Source organism: Rhineura floridana, chromosome 1 (genome assembly GCF_030035675.1).
Source record: "Rhineura floridana isolate rRhiFlo1 chromosome 1, rRhiFlo1.hap2, whole genome shotgun sequence".
In the NCBI taxonomy this organism is placed as follows: Eukaryota; Metazoa; Chordata; class Lepidosauria; order Squamata; family Rhineuridae; genus Rhineura; species Rhineura floridana.
In genome coordinates this window covers 101,478,989-101,504,452 of record NC_084480.1, presented here as the reverse complement: position 1 = coordinate 101,504,452, position 25,464 = coordinate 101,478,989, and the positions used below count along the sequence as shown (strand labels likewise).

Sequence of the window (25,464 nt, the reverse complement as noted above, 5' to 3'; positions counted from 1 at the left end):
CCATTGATAAACTTATCCTCCAAAAGCTTGCTGTTGCTGAGACATCTCCCATTCAATGTAGTCAACAAGCAAGACCATTTGGATAGTCCTGTCAAATTCCAAGATCAAAGCAAGTAGTGAGGCTGCTGTGACTGACTCAGGTACCTTATTTCTCTCTCCTCCATCCCCAAAATGATTAGTGCCAGACCCTGCAGAGAAGTCTGGGACCCTGAAGGTAGATTACCCAGGGAGATGGAGGGCTCTGCAACACTGGAGGTATTCATGGAGCTAGCCACCTATTGAGTATGCTTTAAGTTGGATTCCTGCACCGAGTAGGGGGTTGTACTTGATGGCCTTATAGGCCCTTTCCAACTCTACTATTCTATGATTCTAGGCAGGGGGCCCAAACCCAAGAGATGGTGCTGTGTGAATATACAAGTTTAATACATTATTATTATTATAATATTTATATCCACCTTTCCCCGCCTCCATTTTATCCTCACAACAACCCTGTGAGGTAGGTTAGGCTGGGAGATACAGTGAGTGGCCCAAGGTCACTCAGTCAGCTTCATGGCCAAGTGAGGATTTGAACCCTGGTCTCTCAGGTCCAAGTCCAACACTCTAAACACTTCACCACACTGGCTTCATGAACATGTCCTATGTAAAAAAAAAGCATGTGATTTTCTCCTGAATATTTTAAGTAAACTCCTGACACGAGCCCACAGAGACTGCTATTTCTAGGGATGTCAAACATAAGCAGATGTGGAGTAAGTTGTTTTCATTCCCCAGAATAATTAAAACAAAAAAACTGCTCAAGATTATAATGAAATACTCTCCTGGCTACAGGCTACAGTATACACACTATGCATGCCAAAGAACAAGGAATCATTCATTACTCTGACACTATGCTTTTCTTTTCCTTTCATTACTTAGAATCATAGAATCACAGAATAGTAGAGTTGGAAAGGGCCTCTAAGGCCATCAAGTCCAACCCCCACTTGTATATCACTACGTCCACGTTCAAGGGGATTTGCAATGACATTGTGGAGTATAACTGGCATTCAAAGGAAATATTCACCTAGAGTTTATCTCAATAGATTTATTATATATTATTTCAATTGGGTCCTTTATTTCACATTTATGTATAAAAACCACAGTGTTATCCATAGTGATATCACAGTTACTTGTTATTCCAGATTTGGATGCTTGTCAATGATAAATAAAGTAATTGTTATGCATAAGGAAATCATACAAATATAAATTGTTTAATTTATATTTCGATGTGATACTGCACATGAAGTAATCCCAGAACTAAACTGAATCAGAAATGTGGGCAACTTCAAAACTGGACTTCCATCAGCAACCATTGATTTCTGCATGCATGATTGCAATACAAAAGGGATTTATGGAGATGGCCAAGATATTAGCAGGTGAGATATTACCAGAGAAGGGGAAGTGGCTGTGAGTGCTCTGGAAAGCAGACAGGGGCTCACAGTGAGTATATAGGGTTGCTGGGCAAAATCTTAACATGTCACCAACTCTTGGGGTCACCAGACAACCTTAAAGACAGCTGTAGAAAAAATGTCTGGTGCAGAAACAGATTCATTTCTCATATCTAATTGTAGTATTTTATGCAGCTAAAAAATCAGGCAGGGAGCAGCCCAGCAAATATGACCTAAAAGCAAATTTAGAATATTCACAGCAAAAATTATTAACAGCTGGCTGATAATGATCACGTCAAAGTATTTGGAACAAGCACTCAAACCTGTCTACACCTGGTCATCAGCATACTGAATAAACAAAACACCAGCTTGTTTTGAGTTCGCTGATCAAGGCTGATTTATGCTGAATGTAACTAACTTGCTTTATTTAAATCAGAGATTTTGTTCATTAGCTCCATCAGCACTGTGCTTTACTACATAGCAACAATTAAACAACCACTCCAAACACCAACTCCAACCTTATGCTCCTTAACACTGCTGTACAAGCCTTTCAGTAAGGTCTTAATGACAATTTTCTATTAATTTTTGTAGTAACTGCATCACACATGTGTACTGCACTGTTCTCAGAACTGTGTACTTTGAGGTTTTTTCAGAAAGTTCCTTAACGGAGTACAATCATACTATTTGCCTGATCAAATAACTACTGTCACAAGTGATATATGTTCTCAAAAGGGTCTATGGCATAGTGTTCCAACTCATAGTAAGATTTCTTATAATGTTGAGATTTTTCCCCTGGCAAAAATAGTAACTGATTACGTGTCAGGATACAGGCACTGAATCAATGTCCTTCACTGAAGCAGTTACTCTATTATAATCTCCAAACAGGAAGTGCTTCAACAAAAAGGACTTCTAAGGGGAGAAGATAAATCGGGCCAATTTCACCTTGCAGGCACCACAGTGCTTTTCTACACCACCTCAACAGCAGATTCACACATTCATGAGCATCATCACTATCTCACAGCTGAAGTGTCTCTAGTGTTGTATTTGGAATAATGTGGGACGATATGTAAGCTCTGTTCTTAAACTTGTTGGATTTTGCAGTCATCATAGGAGAGCTCATACTTGCTGACAGCCCCCCAGCAAGCTCCCAAGAAGTTTGTGAGGCTGCAGGTAGGCTACATTCACACGAAAGTCCCTTTTGTATGAAGCAATACCTACAGAACAGGGCTGCACATCACTGACATTACATGTCCTTACAGGAAATTCCAACCTATAGAATTTTCAAGAAGTGCAGGTACCTGACAAAGCTGCAGAGTGTAAACCACAGGAGAGATGATTTGTAGAATGAAAGAAACACCCCTGGCCTTTAGTATAGCTGTTGAATACTACGAATTCATTAGGAAAGTGCCTCAAACACCCTGGTCTCCCACCTGTAAGAATTTCACAGAATTTATTTTTGTCTTATTTGATAATTTTTTAATCCATTTTCTTTTCTCATTAACTGAATGATAAAAAGTAGGAAAAATGTTTGGCACACTAGTCTGAATGGAGGTTAATCCAGATATTTTTATCCAGATGATTATAGTACCATCTAGTGTTCAAGTAGTAGAAATAAAACACCACGCTTATTTGTAATTAACTTCCAGGTGAATTGGAGGAACATTTAACAATTTTCTATAATGGGGCGGGAACACTTGCGATGCCAACCATATCTGTTGCATACTAACGCTTCACTAAACAATGGAAGAATTAGGTTAGCATGGACCATTTGTAGAAGAAAAGACAGGGTATACACATATTCATCAACATTTTCATACTGCTTTTTTAAGCTTTACTGAAAGTTTGTCACATTCATCAAGAGATTAAGAATGTAAGCAATTATGGTTAACCTGTAATTACACTACTCGTTAACTATGTTTTTTTCATTATAAATAAATTCTTCTCTCTCTCTCTCTATTTTCCTAAAGGATATAAACTCAAGCCTCAAGATAATAAAAAGAAAATTTAAACTACTTTGTATACTAAGTATTCACAAGGGTTCCATTACAAAATTTCAAGTTTGCTACTCTATGAACTAAGCTATTGCTGGTAAGTTGCACAAGTGTGGGAAATCAAGTGAAGCTTTCAGACATACAACATATGGTTACATGTTAACATGCTTGCTTTTTAACATATCCATATCTGAAATTTCCCAACTGAAAATTTCAGTTTCATTTGTACCTCTAAAAATAACCCCCCGCACAAACAAGCAAGCATGCAAACCACACATTAGCCATTTATATATACACAAAATTAAACAGAATGCACTTCTCACTATGTTCCAGCCATATTTCACTTATCTTGCCCTTTCTCATCAGGATAATTTTTTATGTGGATATCTTTAAATAATTCAGTGCAAAGTGTTTGGATCCTTTATGTTCATCTCTACTGTGGATATAATACATTCCATCAAAGGCTGTAATTTGACATACTCAAGTCCCAGCATAATCAATGGGAATATACTGAACATGTCTACAATTCTGTCAATTAAGAATCATTAACTTGTTCATATAAGCCAGCAAAAGCTTGATAATTCTGTGATTTAGCAGCAAACATCTGCATTGTACATCTAGATTGAACACAAATATGTCCCACTAAGATTTGTGGCCCATAACACCTAAGATAACAGAGAATAGATATTCCATCAAAGGGTCATGGAAGAAGGAAACCACTGAGTGCATTCTCAGGCTGATAGCAGTGAGTGCTAACACAGTTTTGAGCCAGGAAGTAAAGCATGTAATTTAGGTTCTCAAAAAGGCCAATTTTTTCTCATGGTCACCCTTTATTAGATATGTTGGGATTCACAGTTGAAAGCTTGTTCTTGGGTAACAAATTCTTTGTACAGCTGTTACTTTGCATGAGTTAACATATGCATTTGAAGCTGCAGACTATAGAATAGGCAGATAATTGGTCCATTTGCCCAGTATTGTATATTTCAACAAGCAATGGCTCTCAAGATCTCAAGCAAGAGGATTTCCCATATATACAACCTGAAATCCTTTAATAATAGATTGAATCTAGGCCTTTATGCATGCACTTCAGCACTGATCTATGGGTTGTCCCCAGCTAATATATTCCTCCTCCACCCTCCCAATCCACTTTTCTTTTGTGCCATCTCTTTTACATTGTAAACCTGAGAGTTTTATTGCTTTTATTGATGTGCAAGCTGTTCTGACACGTATATTTGCTGTATATTTTCTTCCATCCTACATGTATCAATGCCTTAACACCTCTGCGCACATATATATTCATGCCATTTATTATTGATACTGCTATTGGAATATTTCTACATGCTTCTGCACTGCTATGCATTCACTATAAATACTATTTTATAATTGTATTTTTAAAATATATATAAGAAATGCTCTTAGTATGGAAAATGGCAGAAATACTGTGTCTGAGATAAAGCCAGGAGTGTTTGTAACTTTCTGCATCTTGTTTGCAAAACAAAGCACAGTGTCTGTTACATTGCTTGTACGTACTATGGAACCAGCTAGTTACCCAAGGCCACCGATGACAGAGTGGTCTGTGTTATCATAACATGTAGAGGATGTGTGAGTGTGAATGAATTTCTCTTTCTAGGGCTTATGGGTGAAACTGAAGGTTATCAAGACGACAACTGGTGGGTGTCTGGAATACATCAAACATAAACAAAGGTTATAATTCTAATGTAAGTCAGAGTACCCTAAAACAGATCCCATGACCAGTGCCCTTGATAGACACCAAGTTGTTATGAGAATGAGGAGATGCAGTCCTGAGAACACAGATGTGCCAGGAGACTGACATCACTACAAGCACCAGCTGACCAACTGATGGATGAGATACCAGGACTCAGTGAAGATATCAAAAGAACATCAAAACATTATCTGACTATGAAGACACCCCAGTTCACCAGAAGATTTTAGAAGTTTTCTATCACAGTCTACCACCCAAGATTCCTGGGAGTGCACCACCTGCTTCTCCTCATTACAGTACTGGCTGACCCCTAGTTACTTGCGTAATACTATGCAAGTATGAAAGATCAGGACTACTGGGCATATCTAATTTTCATTTTACCATTCCTGCAATGGTTGACTCACAAGAGCATCTCTGGCTGTGACAATTGACATCTTTCAATAAATCTTTTAAAACCTTTTATATTGGTGGGGTCCCAACATTCCTTCTGCTCATTCCCACTATCTCCTGGCCTGATCACCCACACGTGGCTTTGGGTTTACTGGTAAGATCTAATTCCCTGACACCATGTGTCAGCTAGTAAGATCTAGTTCCCTGACACTATGTGTCAGCTCTGGGTGCCTTTTTTAGCTAAATAGTGGGATAAAAATCATTTAAACAAAATAAACTGATATGGAAGTGCCCATTCTACTACACAACCCTGGATAGAAAGATACCAAAATCCTCAAAACAGCTCCATACTGATACCAGAACCGGCAGTCTCAAATGATGCAAACCAGTTATTCTGTCATCAATACATTAAAATCAGATTACTTACACTTCAAGAAGCCTACAAACAAAAGTCAGAAAGCAATTATTTAATTATTTCTTAGCAAGAGAAAAAAGCACAAAAATTGAGAATGCGTTGAATAAAGCAATTTGCTCATTCCTCTCCCCAACATAGCTAAAAAGTCTGCTGCTTGTAATATGCATGATTTAATAAAGTATTGAAGTAACAAAGCAGAGCAACCAAGTATTGTTTAATAAAATCTCTTAATTAGGAAATTAAAAGATCAAACAGATGCAAAATGGGATTATATTATATCATAGGTTTGACTTAGTGGTGCTAAAGGATGAAGTTAGAGGCTTGAGTTCTCTGTCAGTTTTTCTTTTGTGTTGAGATTTTCATAAGGGCTCTTAACTCAAAACTGATTTTTGACTATGTGAAAATAAAATTCATCCAATTACTTGTGCTTGACCAAAGCATAGAAAAATGAACGTTAAAAAAAATCAAACTTTTGTTCTATTATATATTTCTCAAACTTGAGGTAAGATACGTTTTAAGTCATATAATACATTAATAAGCCCCCTTATACATAATAAGTGTTCAAAGGTAAGTGCTGTCCAGGCTAGATTATCTCCATATACATTTGCATTTAAATATGGTTCAAAAAACAATAAGAAAAACTACACAAGAGAAAAAAGAAACATCCAGTTGATCAGTGATATATGCCTTCCTAAATGAGGTGGTTCAGTGTAGGAGTTCCTACGGTTTTGAAAAACATTGCAATTTGAATCCAGACTTCTTTCTTGCTGTCAGGTTTCCCTGAGTGTAGCTAAAGAGTCACTCCTGCTGGTGGAAGTAGAGTAATGAACTTTACCAATTCTCCTCCCTCCCATAGCCCCCAGGGCTGGGGGCTGCAAAAAAGGGAGAAACCTGCAAAAATTGCCTCCCCTCAGCAGGATCCCTTTGCTGTACAGTAAAATACAACCATCAGAAAACAGTAAAGAAAATACATAGAAACTACATTATCTAAAAACCAAAAAACTAAGTGCAGCAGGCAAAAAGCCCAGATGAACAGATGGGCTTCAGCCAATGACAAATAACTGTCAACATGGAGAACAAATGCATTTTCCCAGTGAGGGAGTTCTACAATTGGGACACTGCCACCAAAAAGACCCTGTCTTGTATCATTGTTCCACAAGCCACAATTGTCATTGAGACCAGAAGCAGGGTCTCAAAACTTGGGTTGGCAGCTGGACTTCCGGGAAGGGTGACTTCGCTTGTGCCTGCTTTTTGAGACGAGCTCTTGTCTCAGAAGAAGGTTTTTCAGTTTTAAAATCAGTCAGAACGTTCTTGTTGACTGGTAAAGATTTTCTCCCGGGCAGGGAGAAACGTAGAGATTAACCACAAAACCCTGTTTTTGTTGGGAGGACTGGATTTCATTAATTTATTAGAGAAGGTTCAGCCAGCAATGCCGGACGGACTTCCAACAAGCTCTAACTGATTAAGCGACACGTTTATCTTTTCTTCAAAGAAAAATGGACTTTAACAGGCAAGCATCCTTCTTTCTATTTTTTTTTCACTTGGTTTAAATCGTTGCAGCAAAAAGAGATTTGTCAATGAATCAGCTATAAAGAATTTCTGGGTGAGTTATAACTCTTCTCTTTTATTCACGAAATTAAGGAGGAAAGAAATTGAAAAAGCCTATCTTTGTTTTTATTGCAAAAAGCTGGCCTGGAAGTACATTCTAAAGATACAAACGGAAGAGGGATTTCTATTTCGAGGAGGAAAAGAAATAAATAAATTTGATTTATGAACTTTGGAGTATTATATGTCTGGGACTATTTTCTTTTTGGTCTATTTCATTCTGACGAATCTACTTGTTCACGACGCCACTAACTGTTTTGATGCTGGGAACTAAATTTGTTTTGTATTCCTGAACATATAAGAGATAAGGCAGGCTGTACTGTCTACACTGTGATGTCATCAAGCCTGGAATATTAACCCAATTGTGGCTGAAATGATTTTTGTTTTTGTGGTTTTAAGAATGGCAATCAGGAAAGTGGCTGAGACCATGGAAGAAATTATGTTTCAGAAAATAATGGATGAGATTGAGATAACGAAACAAACCCTGAGACAGGGTAGACAGGAGATGAAAATTGAATTGGGCAAAATGACGCAGGAGCTTAAAGAAATAGGGGATCTTGTGAGAGAGGGGATTGATGAGATTAGAGATGAGAAAAGAAAAATTAAAGGGAAGATACAAGCCCTGGAGATTGGAACAAATGTGGAATTGGAAAAAGATCTGGAGTTTATGGATATTAGAAACAAAGTTTACTGTCTGGAATTCAACGTTGTCTCTGAAGAAATTAATGAAGATATTAGAGATAAAGTTATCAATGTCTTGGATAATTTTTTGGACTGGAATGATGTGATGGAGCTTGACATAGAAAAAATCTATGGAATTAACTACAGATATGTGACAATTGAAAAATTCTTAAGAGATGAGCTAGTGCATTTTGTAAAAAAGAAGAACAGAGATATGACTTTACAACAATATTTCAGCAACATATTCAGAATTGATGGCAAGGAAATATTTGTGATAAAGGAAATTCCCATCAGACTCTTATTATATGACTATGGCTATGACAGCAAGATTAATATGGGATACTGATAATGGAAGAATGGATACTGAAATTACTGGACTTAACAGGACTATTGAAGATGGAAGATGGAATTAATATTGATAATGGAAGAATGGTTATTGAAATTATTGGACCTAACAGATTTGATGAGATGGATTAATCGATATGTTTATTTGGACTATGGCTATGACAACAAGATTATTATGGGATACTGATAATGGAAGAATGGCTACTGAAATTACTGGACTTAACAGGATTATTGAAGATGGAAGATGGAATTAATATTGATAATGGAAGAATGGCTATTGAAATTATTGGACCTAATAGATTTGAACGAGATGGATTAATCGACATGTTTATTTGGTGAAAAATTGAAAGATATATCTCTCAAGGAATTGAAACCTCTCTTTGACTTTTTGTGGAAAGAATAAAGTAATGTTTATGAGATTTGATGATTAATTAAGATTACTGGAGGAAAGTGATTTTATAATATAATTTAAGAGACAGGATTGTTATATATTGTAGACCTATAACTGATCTGCGACAAATCGGAAGTCAACATTTTATTTTATTGTTTAATTATTTTTGTTTTGTTTTGTTTTTTGTCTTTGAAAATTTGAATAAAAATTAATGATAAAAAAAAACTTGGGTTGGCAGCTGTTGGCTGAGGACGTGATTACAAGTCTCAGTGTCCCTGGGAATGCATTATTTCCACCAACAGAGTGGGCTGAGGGGGATTAGGGGAAGGAAGGGACAGTAGTGGAGAAAGTGTGCACTATGCTCCATTACATTGTGTAAGGAACAGTTAGGGTTGCCATATTGCCTGGTTAGCCGGGTTTTACCCGGATTCTATGCATGCCACCCGGCGCCCGGCTAGCTCCTTAGGTGGCCCGGATTCTCAGCTTTAATTTAAAAAAAAAAAGTTTCTAGGTGGTCTGGTTCTCGAGATATGCATAAAAACATCAGCCACCCCCCGACTGCTAAATCTTTCTTTAAACAGTACAGCACTTCCTAGCTTTAGCCCCGCCCATTCAGGATTGTGTTTCAGTTTCATTGACCTGAGGCAGTGTCTAGAAAACAAAATGGTGGTTTCCCCCCGTTTATCTGAAAATCTCATAAATTGGTTAAGTATATACATTTCAGTTTTTTTTCCTCTTGTGTGTAGGAGTCAGATCTTGGGCAGTGTTTTGAAAACCTTCCCAATGCTTGCTTTTGTAAAAGCAATGCTAATCCCATATGCCCAGAGTAAATCCCATTGAATTCAATAGGATTTACTTTTGAGTAGACATAGTTATGAATGTGCTGAAAATCAATGCGACTTTGGAGTGAATGTAAAAAAGAATTGTGTTTGTGTTCTCTTTCTGCCCCCCCCCTTCTCCAGTCCTATTTTAAAGCAAGTAGGCAGGGCTTACTTAGGTATTATAGTTTTTATTCTGTAGGAAAGTAATACTGATTTTTTTAAAACTAATACTGATTTTTCTACAATGACCAACTGGTTTGACAATAAACTATTATATGGGCTGTATGTATTTATACATCTGCAGTGTGTGTGTGCGTGTGGAGTCTTTCCAACACCCCTGTGAGGTAGGGTTGGAAACCAAGGCAGCTCACAACAAGAAATAAAGCCATTTAAAATCCAATAACCATAAAAACAAGTATAAACAGTTGCAAAACAGTGTAAAATGGCATGATTCAGAATTTTGGGTTGTGTGAATGAAGTTGCTTATCACTTGAGGTTGCATTTCTGTCCCTGTTTGAGTAAGCCCCACTGAATACACTGGAATTTGCTTCTGAATAAATAAACCTAGGATTGCACTATAAATATCTTTACAGTTTGTGTAAATAATAAATATATTTGATAGTCATGCTTATATAAATATTTCTTCATTTATCATATTTTTGGTTTTTGGTTAGGAATCCTGACTGGTTGTGAGATGCTTAGTTTTTTGCCTTACTCATAGGAATCTTGTTGTGGTTGGTATGGTATTACATTTAGGAAAGTGTTACTGCCTTCTGTGTTTTTTTTTCTATTTGCATTTCACTTATCTTTAACCTCACTCCGTTACAGCCATAGAAGCAACAGCAGCATATGCAAGATCATTAACTCCCATTAGTGATAAGAACAAGAATGTATAATTATTATTTCAATTAAAACAAGAGGCTTATCAATACTTTGAAGAGGACCAGATATTTATTTTGTTTCTGAGCCCAGGACTGGGTCTTTCATGATGCCCGGGGGAGGGAGCAGGAGAGTAGTCGATAAGACAAACATCCTGGCATTGATAATCTAATTAGCAAGGTATGTGTGGGGTTGTTGCACACTTCCAGGCCCAGTTTCATTTTGAGTATGGAGGTGGAACCTGTGTAGATGTGGTTGAGAAGAAATTTTGAGTTACGCAAAGCTCTGCTTTTATAAAACGTACAGAAACATACAGATACTTTGAATGTCTGAGTGCTTGCACCAGTGGAATACTGGAGGAACTTGTAAAACTTGCTGCAACAGTATTTAGAACTGAGCATGTGGTATGAAAGACTCCTTTTCCTAACATTTTGGCTTCTTGTTTTTCTCCACCCACCACATCTTTGAAATATATCGTATATGGTTAACCGTACTGCTGCCCTGACTTACTTTATGTTTGTTGCTATTTTGTGTTTTTATTATGTTTTTATATTGATTGTGTATTTTTAATGTTTTTATTATATTTGTAAGCTGTGCTGAGCTCTGTTTTTAACAGCAAAAGGGCAGGATATAAATTCTCTTAATCAATCAATAAATACTCCATAGTGTTGGAAACTAGAGTCTAGGCATTTAAAGCTGAAAATGTTGCTTTTAAAAAAAAGATTTCTCACATCTTTCCCCAGTTTTTGGTGGTAATTCCTAGGCACAAAAACAAAACAACTGGACAATCCAAATATTAATATGCAGATATTTGCATAATATGCAAATACTTTACATAATATGCAAATTAACCTGCCCGGATTTGTGGAACTGGAATATGGCAACCCTAGGAACAGTGAACACACAAATTACCTAACCTGAAATGATGTGATAAACCTCCACGTTAATTTTTCTTTTTGTCCTTTTGTGTTATTTAGTATTTTAGTATGTGTAAAAATGTTTATGTTTTTAAGTTTATATTTTAAGCTTTTAAAAAACTGTTTTAAATATGTGTTTCATTGTATTTTATGCTGATTGTTGTGAACCGCCCAGGGAGCTTCGGCTATGGGCGGTATATAAATTTAATAAAATGAAATGAAATGAAATTACTCCTCTTGACAGCTTAAGCAAGAGTAATCTCAGCAAAACTCATTACAATCTGCTGTTAATTTCTGCTATAAAAGTATCAATCACATTAAATGAATACAAATTTATTTGACCAGGGCTACACAAAGATTTGTATCCATCCTCTACCTTGATTGAAGGAATTATGGATTTTATAAAGCCATAAGACATCAGACAAAAATAACAAAAGAAACTCAGCAACCTCTCAAAAACCCTGTGGAATAAAAAGGTCTCAGCAATTTCCAAAAGACCATGGGAGAACCATCTTGACAAACATCTATGAGCAGGGATGATACCACAGAAAAGTTCTTGCTCATAACAAAAGCATTACCTCAGAATACCATGAAGAAATGCTAGCACATGGGGAGATTCACATGCGAGCAGAGATTGCCTTAATTTACTTCTAGAGTTACATCTATGCTCTAAATTGCTTACCTCATTGTCTGATTCCACAAGTACTTGATCGTATTCACTAAGGGCTACTAGAAACATGATAGAGGTGACATTTTCAAAGCAGTGTATCCATTTTCTTCGCTCTGATCGCTGGCCCCCCACATCCACCATTCTGCAATATTAGCAAAATACACGAGTCAAAAAGATAAGATGCAACAAGTGTTATAGATATGTGGCATTATATTCTTGTAATCAATTTAAATGGCATTAGAGCCAATTGACTATGGCATTCCATCCACAGGATGTGTTCTGCTGTATGAGTGTGAACTACACGAGGCAGCCAGTGTGCAGTAACTCAGTAATAACCTAACATACATGAATAAAACTTCAATGAGATTATTCCATAGTAAATTCATTGAAGGGTGCAGCCTTAAGAATTCTCATCATTAATACCTTCGAATACACACCATGAAAAATATTATGGAAAATATTTGACTTATATAAATATTTGGCATCAGATACTGATACCTACCTTGCTTGAGCTTGAAATATCCTTTAGGGGTTTAACTGGGACACAAAAGATTCTGAAAATTAATGTGAATATACAAATCCTGGAAATAGGTGTGGAACAAAAGCCAACATGTGCTCTACTTTGTGGCTGTATTTGCATGTAATGCTAAGCTATGTTTTACTATAATGAGCACTCCCCCCATCATTCTGATATAGCCACAGGGAAGAAATTGGAAGCATTCTCTTCTTTTATTAACCACAGTTTACTGAAACAAACTGCGGTTAATCTTAATTATGGTTTATTTGGAACAAACCAGCTTCATAAGCCACAATTTGAAGTTGTCTTGTTGTAGTAATGAGCATAAGCTCATTCTTGAAATGCTAAACTCTAGTTTACTATGGTGTGAGAATGCAACCATAAAACATTATGAAAAAGTAACAAGTATTTTACATTATTCTGCTACACTGATGGTTTAAAATAGTACGCATCGTATTAAATATTTTTTCATACATGCATTGTACAAATAAACCTTCTTCCAAGAAAAAGATAGCAATCCAAGAGAAAGCTAGCAATTATATAATTTAGGTTTAATTCTATGGAAAAAATCTAAATGGGGAAAATGAATAATGGAATCGAGCTGATGGGAAATTATTATGGACAAATCAGACAAAGAAAGTTTTTTGTTTGCTGGATTATAATTCCTAAGGAAATTTAAGAAGAAATTTAACAAAAAGCTACAATGTTTAGAATGCATAATATATTCAAATTAGGATTTCAATTTTGGTTGAAACTGTAGTGCCCCACGTGTCACTGCACAAGAGACTTATCCATTCTTAATTCAAGTAAAAAAGTTTTTGTAAAAGATGTTATAAACACATTATAGCTAATTACAATTGGAACTAAAAAAAGATTCTGAAATAAAGCTTTCTGCTTGACCTGGTAAAGGGTCTGCTCCTTTCAAATTGATTAAGATAATCTTTTGGAATGTTTTATTATTATTATTTTATTTATACCCCGCCCTTCCTTCCAGCAGGAGCCCAGGGCGGCAAACAGAAACACTAAAAACACTTTAAAACGTCATAAAAAGACCTTAAAATACATTAAAACAAAACAACGTTAATTTTTTTTTAAAAAAACTTTAAAAACATCTTTTTTTATAAAAAGGGTTAAAGATATTAAAAGACATATTAAAAGCAATTCTAACACAGACGCAGACTGGGATAGGTCTCAACTTAAAAGGCTTGTTGGAAGAGGAAAGTCTTCAAAAGGTGCCAAAAAGATAGCAGAGATGGCACCTGCCTAATATTTAAGGGGAGGGAATTCCACAGGGAACACATGCACTGCTAATTACAGGATAATAAGTTAGTAAAACACATAACCTGTGGAGATTTCTATTCACTAGCAAGTTATTATTTTTCATGTTTATTTTATAAATGACTCAAGATGAGACAAAGTTTGCAGGCAAGATTTTTTATTAGCATCTGGTTAGTGGATGCAATCTATTACATAGATTTGCAATTATATATATGGAGGAATAATAAAAAAATAGATGCTTGTGTACAGCCTATATTTAAATTGTAATTACAATGAATAAGTTGTACTCATACATTAATGCAAATAAAAGTACATACTGAAGTTTTTTCTTACGGGTTAAGCGAATATCAAATCATTCTCTTCTCTACCCCTCATTCTTGAACAATGTAGAATATAAACACATTCTTTTCTGAGGTGGTGAAAATGTCAGGTTGAGAATGGTTTGACCGAGTTTGCACCCACATGGAAACTGTCCTTGCCATTTAAAAAAAGAAGGGCGGGGGGAGGATCCTTCAAAATTAATATTTTCTCACATCTCATTAACATTAATTTTAGATGCTGAAAAAACCCCAAAGAAACCAAAAAGTAATATATCAAGTAACTGAAAAGTTAAAAAGTCTTTTCTCTACCTGAAAATGACGCTTTGTAAGTCAAATGGGTATTCAATTATTCCTGTAGTTGGAACTCGAACTCTAAGCACATCTTGCTGGGTAGGCAGATAGCCAGAATCTGCTATACGGTCCAAATCGTTAAGGTAACTATAGACAGGAGATAAACAGAAGGAATGAAATATAGTGATGCTATAGTTCCCCTTGAAGGAAGGCACAGCATGAAGTTAAAGGAGGAAGAAAGTTTGGAGTACATGGGGTAAAAATGCAACTATAATGGAATGAGATAAATTCTTGAAGAACTGTAGAAGAATCAAGCATCTTGACACCAAAATCTATAAAATCTGTGTATTACTGTTTTCATTGTTCTAATCAGTTGTGGCTGAAAATTGCCCCAAGAATGTTCAAGATCTCAAGGAAGGCAATTGAAAACTGGAGTTGATCTATCATGGTAAGTATCAACTCTCACCATGTGGAGGGATATTTGAACAAAATATGTTACTTGTGAAATAGATATGGAAAGATCAAACTTTCCAGGATATATAAATCAGAATTAGGCTAGAGCACTGACTGCAATATACAGCATGGAATATCTTCTTGTGCTGAAAAATAGAATGTAATAACTATTATCTCCTATTACACAGATGTGTTGTCTGCAATGTGTTAATAGGAGCATGAGTAGCAATGAATTAAGAAACAAAAGCCATTTAAATGTTAGGATATTTAGCAGTTTTCCTTTAAAAATGCTCTCAAAACCATAGAACTGAATTTAAAACATACCATAATTACATTTTGTTCACAGTAGATCCAGACAAAATGAAAGCCTTTCCACAGAAACTGATGAAAAGAACATGGCAATCAAGAGCCTTTCTACAATTAGATCAATTCCCCCCAAGTGAACAGGTTAAAGTTTACAGCACTCACAAGTACACACTGAATTACTCAGGGTAGAGGGTGAGAAGAATATCTGGATGTATATAAGTCCATCAAAATATACCACAGAGTTTTCACTATATTCTTAAGTACTTGAAAACTAACTAAAAGGATACTCTGTTGGGGCATGAAGTGTAATGGTGGTGGTTAACTTGTCTACCACTTGGGAGGAAAATTGAACAAGCAGTTTACACATTTTCTAAATAAAAATAAAAAGAATCAAGAGCAAAAAATGTTTTCCTTTTCCCATTTTTACAAAATAAAGATAAAATGCTATCTATGATGACCAATTATCAAACCATTTCTCTCTCTCTGAATTTTGAGCCAACTAAAAAGATGCAGATGAGTGAGAGTTTGTTACATAGAGATATTTACTGTCCTTCCATAAATACATTTCCCAGGCAGCTTTTAATAAAATTATAACATTACATTAATACAAATCAAGGATAACCAAATAAATACAGGCACTAAGCTTGGTACAGAGAGTGGTTGACCCTTTAGCATCCCTTGCCTTCTCATGATTCATGTCCATGTCCTACAAACACCTGCATTCCACAGAAGGAAGGAAGGAGACAAGGAGCATCTCAAGAAAAAAAGCCTTTGTACTGTGTTCCCACAGTATAGCAGTAATGGAAGCTGCTCTCCAGGAGAGCTCATCATGCAACTAATTTTGTTTCCATCTGATTTTAAAAAGAAGAGCATGTGGTTTCAAGGCAAGAAAGGAGAATTGAAACTTGTCCTGGGGCTAATACATATATTTCTGGTGGGTGCCAACTGCCTATTGTCCCTCTCCTCATTACATTCTCAGTAGGTATTAATTATACTCAAAGGGATAGGTGAGTCAAATCAGGTACCCATAAAACCTAATAAATACTGAAAAATCAATAGGAGACATATATGGTATCACTCAAACTCTCTCTCTCTCTCTCTCCTCCTCCTCCTCCTCCTCCTCCACCACCACCTCCACCCTATCCCTCTGTAAGGCCGGCACTTTTCAAATCCCAGTTCAAATTCTACCTCTTACATTAGGATACTGAGATACCAGGATTATATAATACAGCATTTATGATGAGAAGGACAGGAGGAAAGAGTTGTTGAAATCCAAATAATTTGATTTCTTTAATCCACATTTTCTTTTACACACTATTTACAGAAACTTTTATCATACCTCTTACAAGCAACTCTTGAATAGCATTTTAAAACTTTTTCTTTGCCCTTGATGGCTGATCATTTCCTTGATTTTGTCATTTAAAACGGGTGGGGAACCTGTGGCCCTCCAGATGTTGGTGGGCTCCCAACTCCAGCCAACAGGGCCAATGAACAGTCTGGGATTATGTAGTCTAGTAACATCTGGAGGACCACAGGCCCTTCATTCCTACTTTAAGTATGAAGCCATACAAAATAAAATATAGACATCAGAAGCAGCCTCTAACAACTCAAAATACTAAAAAAATTAAAATACCACCTAACAACCAGTTTTGTTTGGGTACTTTGAGAAATAATCTTACATTTGCCATAATATAAAACAAAGATGGTATTATATAGCACTGTTTTCCCTAACAAAGTATCACCAATTCAGATAATAAATCAAGTTTTTGAAGGCCATGCTTGAGATTCAGTTGTTTCCTTGAGTTTCTACAAATCGTCTTCAGTAGCCCTATGAGCTTCTGATACACGATAGTAGATATATTTATTTTTTAAAAAACAAATCTGCTCTGCCAACATTATCACAAATATCATGGAACAAACAGCATAAAACAGCATAAAATCCACCATAAAATTGCATTAATAAAACAACCAGAAATCAGATCAGTTGAATACGTCAACATAACTGGATCAACTCTGTTCCTGTCAACAGGTGTCACCACCTGCATTTTCTGGAAACAATTATGATTTTTGTTCTCATGGGCTTTCCCAGATTAATGAATGGGTCTCCGCCATGGGTATTGATTTTGTATTGTTTGTGTTTTGTTTTGAAATATATCTATTATTTTTGTGGATTTTGCTGTTTTTATTGGGCAATGCCTTGAGACAATTGTGCAAAAGGTGATTAATAAATTAATAACAACAACCCCCATCAGGGAAAGCCTAGATTCTAGGCACACCTGGCTGAAGAACAGACATTTTCATAAGCACAGTGTGATCTTCACACTTCTGAAACCCCTACAAATTTTAAAATCCTATTTTATTTCCTGTTTCTTCACATATTGATTAGATCCTGATTGGATCCAACCTAACAATTTTGGGTTACCTTCCATTTGTAGCACACTCAGGCACCGACTGGGGCTTGCCAGGCCTTCTATCACCTTGCCTGGATCCCTGCTGTCATTGTCCACCTCCACTTGGGCCTTCCAGTGGAGTGGGCACAGGACTTGGTAGCACTGTAGCAGGGCTGGCTCTAGGAATGCCGGGGCCCTTGGGCATCAGCCTGCCCCGGGCCCCTCCGCTCCCCTTCCGCGATCCGTGGCATGAGCTGCACTGCGGATCGAAAGACAAGAGCTTCCGAGCCACCTGCCACCATCTTCCCGCTTCACCTACCTTTCTCTGCTGTTCTTTGCGGCTGCGCGCACTGGGTTGCCATCAATCAAGATGGCGGCCAAGGTTTCCGTAAGGGACTGAAGCCTCTGCCACCATCTTGGTTGATGGCATGCAGCGCTTGTGCCACGGATCGCGGAAGGGGAGCGGAGGACCCCTCAGGGCCCCCCAGGGGCTCCTGTAGCTGCGGGGCCCTTGGGCAGTGCCCAACCTAGCTGCCTTTTGGAACCGGCCCTGGCAGGGAGACACCCTTCCCCTGGATTTGTTTAAACAGAGAGATGATTGGTGTCAGGTGGAAACCATGTTACAACTGCAATAATGAAATACCGAACCAAGTAGCCACTCAGTTCCAAGAAAACCCATCCAAGATAACCCATCAGGGAAGAGGGGATGATTGATGGCTGCAGAATGACCCATTTGGGCTAGTAGAGCAGAAAGCAGGGAGACCAACAGTAAGTGGAGCCGGAGCCAAAGAGGGATAGCATCAACAATTCTAGTTTTGCCTCTATCCTCCACCTAGCTGAGTTCTACAAATGCAACACTGAAACTAAGGAGGAGGAAGCTGTCAGCCACTGCCAGTCCCTGGATGGTTATAAGTAAGAAGGTAGGCAGGCGGCGGCGGCTGGCTGAAACCAGACTGAGGTTGGTAGGGCAGTGCCCCATTTACCCTGATGGACCATCTTTCACATCCAGGAGCCCAAATGGTGGTGAGTGCTGGTTACAATGCTGGGAATAGTGGAAATGGCAGTAGAATCTGACAACTACTTGGCACCAGGTGGCTGCCATGTTACAACTCCCAAAATGAAATACAGAACCAAGCAGCTACTCAGCTCCAGGAAAACCAGTCCAGGAGAAAGGGAGTATCTGGTGACTGCAGCAAAACTGGGGTCCCATGTTTTGGCAGATGCCAGTGACAATGTCAAGGGGGAGAGCAGTGAGGATCTAGTGGTTAAAGGGGACTAGTAGTTGGGGTTGGGGGCCCTTCAAGAGTGTTGTGCTGAGAGCACACTCGGGCCTCCACCAATTGCAGATACCACTGTATCATCAGCTAATCTTGGTTCAGAGCCTAAGACTTTCCTGTTGGCTCTCACGCTCCTTTCCCCTCGCGTGCCCTCCTTTTCATTTTTGGAGTTAACAAGGTTTAATATTACATATGCACTGGCATTTTTGTTAACCACCATTAGCTTAACCACAGTTTGCAGTCCTAACATAAGAAATGTAGGAAGAGGCCTCCAGGATCAGGCCAAAGGCCCATCTAGTCCAACATCCTGTTCTCACAGTGGCCAACTAGATGCCCATGGGAAGCCTGAAAGCAGGACACGAGTGCAACAGTGCTCTCACACCTAATCCTGTTTACCAACTATGCTTTCAAGCTAATTAAGTTAGCAAAAATACCAGTGGTTACAAGATAAAGCAGAGTTCTTTCTAAAATTGAGACAGAGAAGCTAATATAAATTTCCTGCAAAACATTTGATCCTATACATCTTGCTGGTGACCTACTGCTTGCAACTCTGGAACCCCTTCTCCTTACCAAATGCCTAATGCTGCTTGAACCTATTCCTTTGCCAATCATCCTCTTTCACACTACAGTATGAAATGTGATTCCTGCTCATTCTACAACTGCAAGGTACAAGAATACTGTATTCTTGTGTATATCACAAAAATAGTGTGTTATTCTTTTAGTTGGCACCCACATTAAGGTTTAATATAGGGGAAAAAACTAAAGTAATAAATTCTATTACTTTTAAATCAGACAAAAAATTGGACTTGCTAGTAGTCAATGGATAACTTTAAATCAGCATCTGTTTAAGATTGATCGATCGATTGATTGCATTTGTATACCGCCCCATATCCAAAGCTCTTTGGGCGGGTTACAATTAAAAACATTAAAAATAAATATACAAATTTAAAAACACATTTTTTAAAAAAGCAATTTAAAAACACATGCTAAAATGCCTGGAAGAAGATAAAATAAATTATCCTTAAGAACATTTATTTACCTAGGCTGAAACTTGATTAATTATTATGAATCTTCCTCCACAAAGATTTCCCCCTAAAGCTTCATATTAAGAAACTGCTTGTAGACCAACTATTGACGTTATACGGATAAGTCAAGGGCTGAATTCCTTCCTGGGCAACCTTTCAGGGGCTGAGGGCCAGTAGTGGGTGAGCCAGAGGCAAAAAGTAAGTGCAGCAACAGATGTGTACCTAGAATTGGCTACATTCTAGTCATACAAAAGTCAGTTTTCTCCACATACACACACCTTTTCATCTAGGCAAGATGCATTATCACAGCTCAAGAAAGCATTTCAGCCAGACAAAATACTGAAAGAGGTCACAGAGTTGGGCTAGTGTGCTGCGGTATGGTAAGAGAAGAGGGGGTTTGGCCTAGGGAGAATACCAAGAGTCAGATACAGAGGTCTGAGACTCACATTTGGTCCCGGGGTTTCCCACACCTGAGCTAATGGTGCTAAACTTGAACTCTGTTGTGTAAGCCTATACATGTCTACTCAGCTGTAAGTCCCATGGATTCAATGGGACTTACTTCTACATAAGTGAGTAAAGGAATGCAGCCTCAAATCAAATTTCAGAACCTAACAATGCAATCCCATACATGTCTACTCACAGTCCTCTGCACTTTCCTGGGAGTGAGCAGCACTGAACATAGAGGGCCTTATTTCTGAACAGACATGTAGAGGATTGCCCTGTAAGGCTGTAGTCCTCTGTAGTTTTTCTTGGGAACTAAATGGGGCTTAGTCTCTCTTATCCCCCCCCCAAATCTTAAGCCAAACCATGCGGTGGGGGATGATACTTTTAAAAAATATATATTCTTATCAAAACAATAATAAGGTTAACACATTTAAATTATATTACAAAATTTTATTAGGCTATGCACATGTTATGCAGTTGCTGAACTGGGGTAGCATCAACATCAGGTGTTATGCCATATACATAACATTAAAACAGTATTACAATGGCCTGGTTCACACGTAACACTAAGCCAAACAATGGCTTAGTGTGAAAGACCAAGCTTGCTAGAAAACTGCAACCCTTTCGCTCCTCCCCCACTTCTGCCATGCTCCTGGGAACCAAGCCATGATTTGGTTTGGTGTTACATCCAAACCTGGGGTTGTGGTTTGTATCACTCCAAACAAACCATAAAGTTTAACCAAAGTTTGTTCTTGGCTTGCTCTCACAGTTTTTCTGGAGCAATACAAACCACAACCCCTGGGTTAGATGTAACAGGAGAGGAGTGAAGCTCCCATAATTTTCAAACTATACACCAACTCATTTGCTCGTTCACGCTTAGCCATGGTTTGTCTTAGTGTTAAGCAGGGCTGTGGGTACGCCAAACCTTCGACTCCGACTCCTCTATTTTTCTACTGTCCGACTCTGACTCCTTCATAAATGGCAAATGTATATTAACTATTAATAACAAATTTACTGTAGTAAAATGGTAGCACAAGGCATTTCATCACCACCACATGAATCATCAGGCTAGATTGATAGAACATAAAATATATTTATTTGATTAAAATTTCTGAACAAGAAAACTTTCCTAAATTCATATGAAAGTTTTTATTTTGAAGCCGGAGTCAGTACATTTCTACCCAACTCGGACTCCACCCAAAATTGCTTCCAACTCCGACTCCGAGTCCACGACTCCGACTCCACAGCCCTAAGTACAAATTAGGCCAATGGATTCAATACACTGGAAACTATAATTTATTTATTTATTTATTATTTATTTAATTGCATTTCTAAACCGCCCTATAGCTAACAGCTCCCAGGGCGGTGTACAACACGATAAAACCACAATATTTAAAATACAAGCAAGTGTGTATTGCGCATACAATTATAAAACATATTTAAAAAAGAGTAAAAGAAAATAAACATAAGATTAAATTAAAATAAAAAGCTTAAAATGCCTGGGTGAAGAGGTGGGTTTTTACCTGGCGCCGAAAAGATGACAGAGAAGGCGCCAGGCGTATCTCATCTGGGAGGGCATTCCATAATTCAGGGGCCACCACCGAAAAGGCCCTAGATCTTGTTACTGTTCTCCGGGCCTCTGTATGAGTTGGGACCCGGAGAAGGGTCTTAGACGTCGAGCGGAGTGAACGGGTAGGAACATAGCGAGAGAGGCGTTCCATCAGATATTGCGGTCCAGTGCCGTTAAGGGGTTTATAGATAAGGACCAACACTTTGAATCTGGCCTGGAAACGTACTGGAAGCCAGTGCAGTTGGGCCAGAATAGGTGTTATGTGGTCGAATTTCTTCGTCCCAGTAAGAACTCTGGCCGCGGCATTCTGCACTAGCTGAAGTTTCCGAATCGTTTTCAAAGGTAACCCTACGTAGAGAGCATTACAGTAATCCAATCTAGAGGTTACCAGAGCGTGAATAACTGAGGCTAGGTTCTCCCTGTCCAGATAGGGTCGTAGTTGGGCTACCAGCTGAAGCTGGTAGAACGCATTTCGTGCCACCGAGGCTACTTGGGCCTCGAGTGACAGAAGCGGATCTAATAAGATCCCCAAACTACGGACCTGTTCCTTTAGGGGGAGTGTAACCCCATCTAGGGCAGGTCTGACATCAACCATCTGAGCAGAGGGCCCCCCGACCAACAGCATCTCAGTCTTGTCAGGATTGAGTTTCAGTTTGTTAGCTCTCATCCAGTCCATTATCGCGGCCAGGCAGCGGTTCAGTACAGCAACAGCCTCACCTGAAGAAGATGAGAAGGAGAAATAGAGCTGCGTATCATCAGCATATTGCTGGAAGCGCACTCCAAAACTCCTGATGACCTCGCCCAGCGGCTTCATATAGATATTAAAAAGCATGGGGGACAGAACTGAGCCCTGCGGGACCCCATATTGTAGCACCCAGGGACTCGAGTAATGTTCCCCAAGCATCACCCTCTGGAGACGATTCCCAAGATAGGAGCACAGCCACCGCCAAGCAGTGCCTCCAACTCCTAAATCCGCGAGTCGCCCCAGAAAGATACCATGGTCGATGGTATCAAAAGCCACCGAGAGATCAAGGAGAACCAACAGAGTTACACTCCCTCTGTCTTTCTCCCAACAGAGGTCATCATACAGGGCAACCAAGGCTGTTTCTGTACCAAACCCCGGCCGAAAGCCGGATTGAAATGGATCCAGATAATCAGTTTCATCCAAAAGGGCCTGGAGTTGGTGAGCGACCACGCGCTCTAGAACCTTGCCCAGAAATGGAACATTTGCTACCGGCCTATAGTTGTTAAAATTGTCAGGGTCCAAGGAGGGCTTTTTTAGGAGCGGTCTCACTACCGCCTGTTTCAGGCAAACTGGGACCACTCCCTCTCGTAAGGAGGCATTAATCACCTCCTTGGCCCAGCCGGCCGTTCCATTTCTGCTAGCTTTTATTAGCCACGAGGGGCAAGGGTCCAGAGCGGAAGTGGTCGCCCGTACCTGTCCAAGCACCTTGTCCACATCCTCGAGCTGTACCAACTGAAACTCATCCAATAAAACAGGACAAGACTGTGTTCTGGACACCTCATTAGATTCAACTGTTGCAATATTGGAGTCAAGGTCCCGACGGATGTTTATGATCTTATCTTGGAAGTGCCTCGCAAACTCATTACATTATAACTTGTTCCTCTTGATCTCTCTTCAAAATAACCAAAAGAGTAGAACCTCCACATGATCCATATGTATGCACTGAAAGGAAAGGTTTTCATTCCTGTGATTTTGACAGGTAGTTAGTTAAGTGTTTCTTATACAGCCACGAGAATGGCTGTGTACTATAGTCAGCATGGATTTTTCACATTCCACAATGTTAAATTGAAAATACCCCCCATTCCATTCTGATGCTTCCCATAAGCTCATTTCAAAACAAAACCTTACAAAACTTATAGTCCTGAACTCAGAAACGCTTACTTAACAACCCTCTCAAATTCTTCCATGCTGCACAGGAAGTGGATTGGACTGTGAAAAGACTAACCCAAATTGTGTTTGCATTTTTACAAATGTGTAGGGCAGTACAATATCTCAGAGAGGAGGTCAGGTCTCCTGCTCCCCTGGTGCATTCAGTATAGCTGCCCAATTTCCATGCTTTTTAAAGTTTGATAGAAATATCTGTGGGCTATAGGTACATTCTTAAACCACAAGGTTTTTTGCCTTTTAGTGAATTTATTTATAAGACTTCTCCCACACCCATTCACTGTAAATTAACTGCAGATTTTAAAAACAAGTATGCTTTATGGCAAAAATATTTGAATAGATATAAATGACACTGTGATGAAATAAGGGAGTGACTACAAAAGTTTAGGATGCAGTCCTCAAATGCCTTTGGCACATGGATATTTGGAGGAAGGCAGAACGCAAATAGCAGTTCACAGTAAGTAAAATTTCTGCTTTTGCCAGACTGGAGTAGAGGACATTCTGTTGACAAGGATGTAACAGAGCAGTCCCATACAAGGGAAGGCTTCCTCTGTTACATGCCTAAGTGGGAACAACCCCTTGCAAGACCTTCCTTTCAAACGTAGCATCAGAAGAAAAAAATACGTCCACATGATAGGGCTTTGTGAAAATGTGCCCAGGTAGCCATCTTACAAATGTCTACAGCAGGAAAGCCACCTCAGTATGCAGCTGAAGCAACCACTCAGCGAATTAGCCAGCACTCTTGCTGGCAGCTGCTTACCTTAAAGTCTCATAGGCTGCCCCAATAGCCTCTCTCAGCCCCCTAGCAATGGAAGACTAGAAACTTTATTGCCAGCTGATGTTCCTGCACAGGAGACAAACAGGAATTCCAGTTTCCAGAATTCCTGGGTTCTATCTAGGCAGAACTGCAGGGCATGATGGATATCCAGGGTGTGCCACTTCCTTTCCTGCATACAGGAAGGATTGGGACAGAACAAAGGAAACACCACTGTCTGGGAATAGTGGAACACTGAGGTCACCTTTGAAATGAAGGAGGGATCAGGCTGCAGGACCACCTTATCATAATAAAAAATGCACAGGCGAGGAGTATCGGACAGGGCACCCAGCTCCAAAATGTGCCAAGGTGCTAGCCACCAGATAACCATCTTGAAGGTCAGCAACTTAAGACAGCAAGTTGCCATGGCTTCAAAAGGTGGACACGTAAGAACAGCAAAGACCTAAATCAGCTTCCAGTTAGAAAATCTATGGACCACCTGTGACAACTTAAGGCTCACCCCCTTAATGAAGCACTTGTACAAGGGATGTGAAGAAAGCACTGGACCCCCAAGACTGGTCAGAATGCTTCTGAGTGCTGCTGCTTGGCATTTGATAGTGCTGCAGCTCAAGCCCTTCTCCACCCCAGCCTGGAGAAAACCAAGCAGATGTGTAACATCCT

The 25,464-nt window shown here is 38.9% G+C and overlaps 1 protein-coding gene across 3 annotated transcripts in view; it reads right to left on the bottom strand.

Annotated features, from left to right (window-relative positions):
• Positions 1–25,464, bottom strand: part of LOC133385104 (guanine nucleotide-binding protein G(q) subunit alpha) — a 173,981-nt gene that overhangs the window by 22,436 nt on the left and 126,081 nt on the right. For all 3 annotated transcript variants that reach the window (XM_061627465.1, XM_061627446.1, XM_061627455.1), the window contains exons 4-5: positions 14,674–14,802; positions 12,262–12,391 (exon numbers count right to left, since the gene is read on the bottom strand). In XM_061627465.1, the coding sequence (XP_061483449.1) occupies positions 12,262–12,391; positions 14,674–14,802 (259 nt within the window). The remainder of the gene's footprint in view (positions 1–12,261; positions 12,392–14,673; positions 14,803–25,464) is intronic.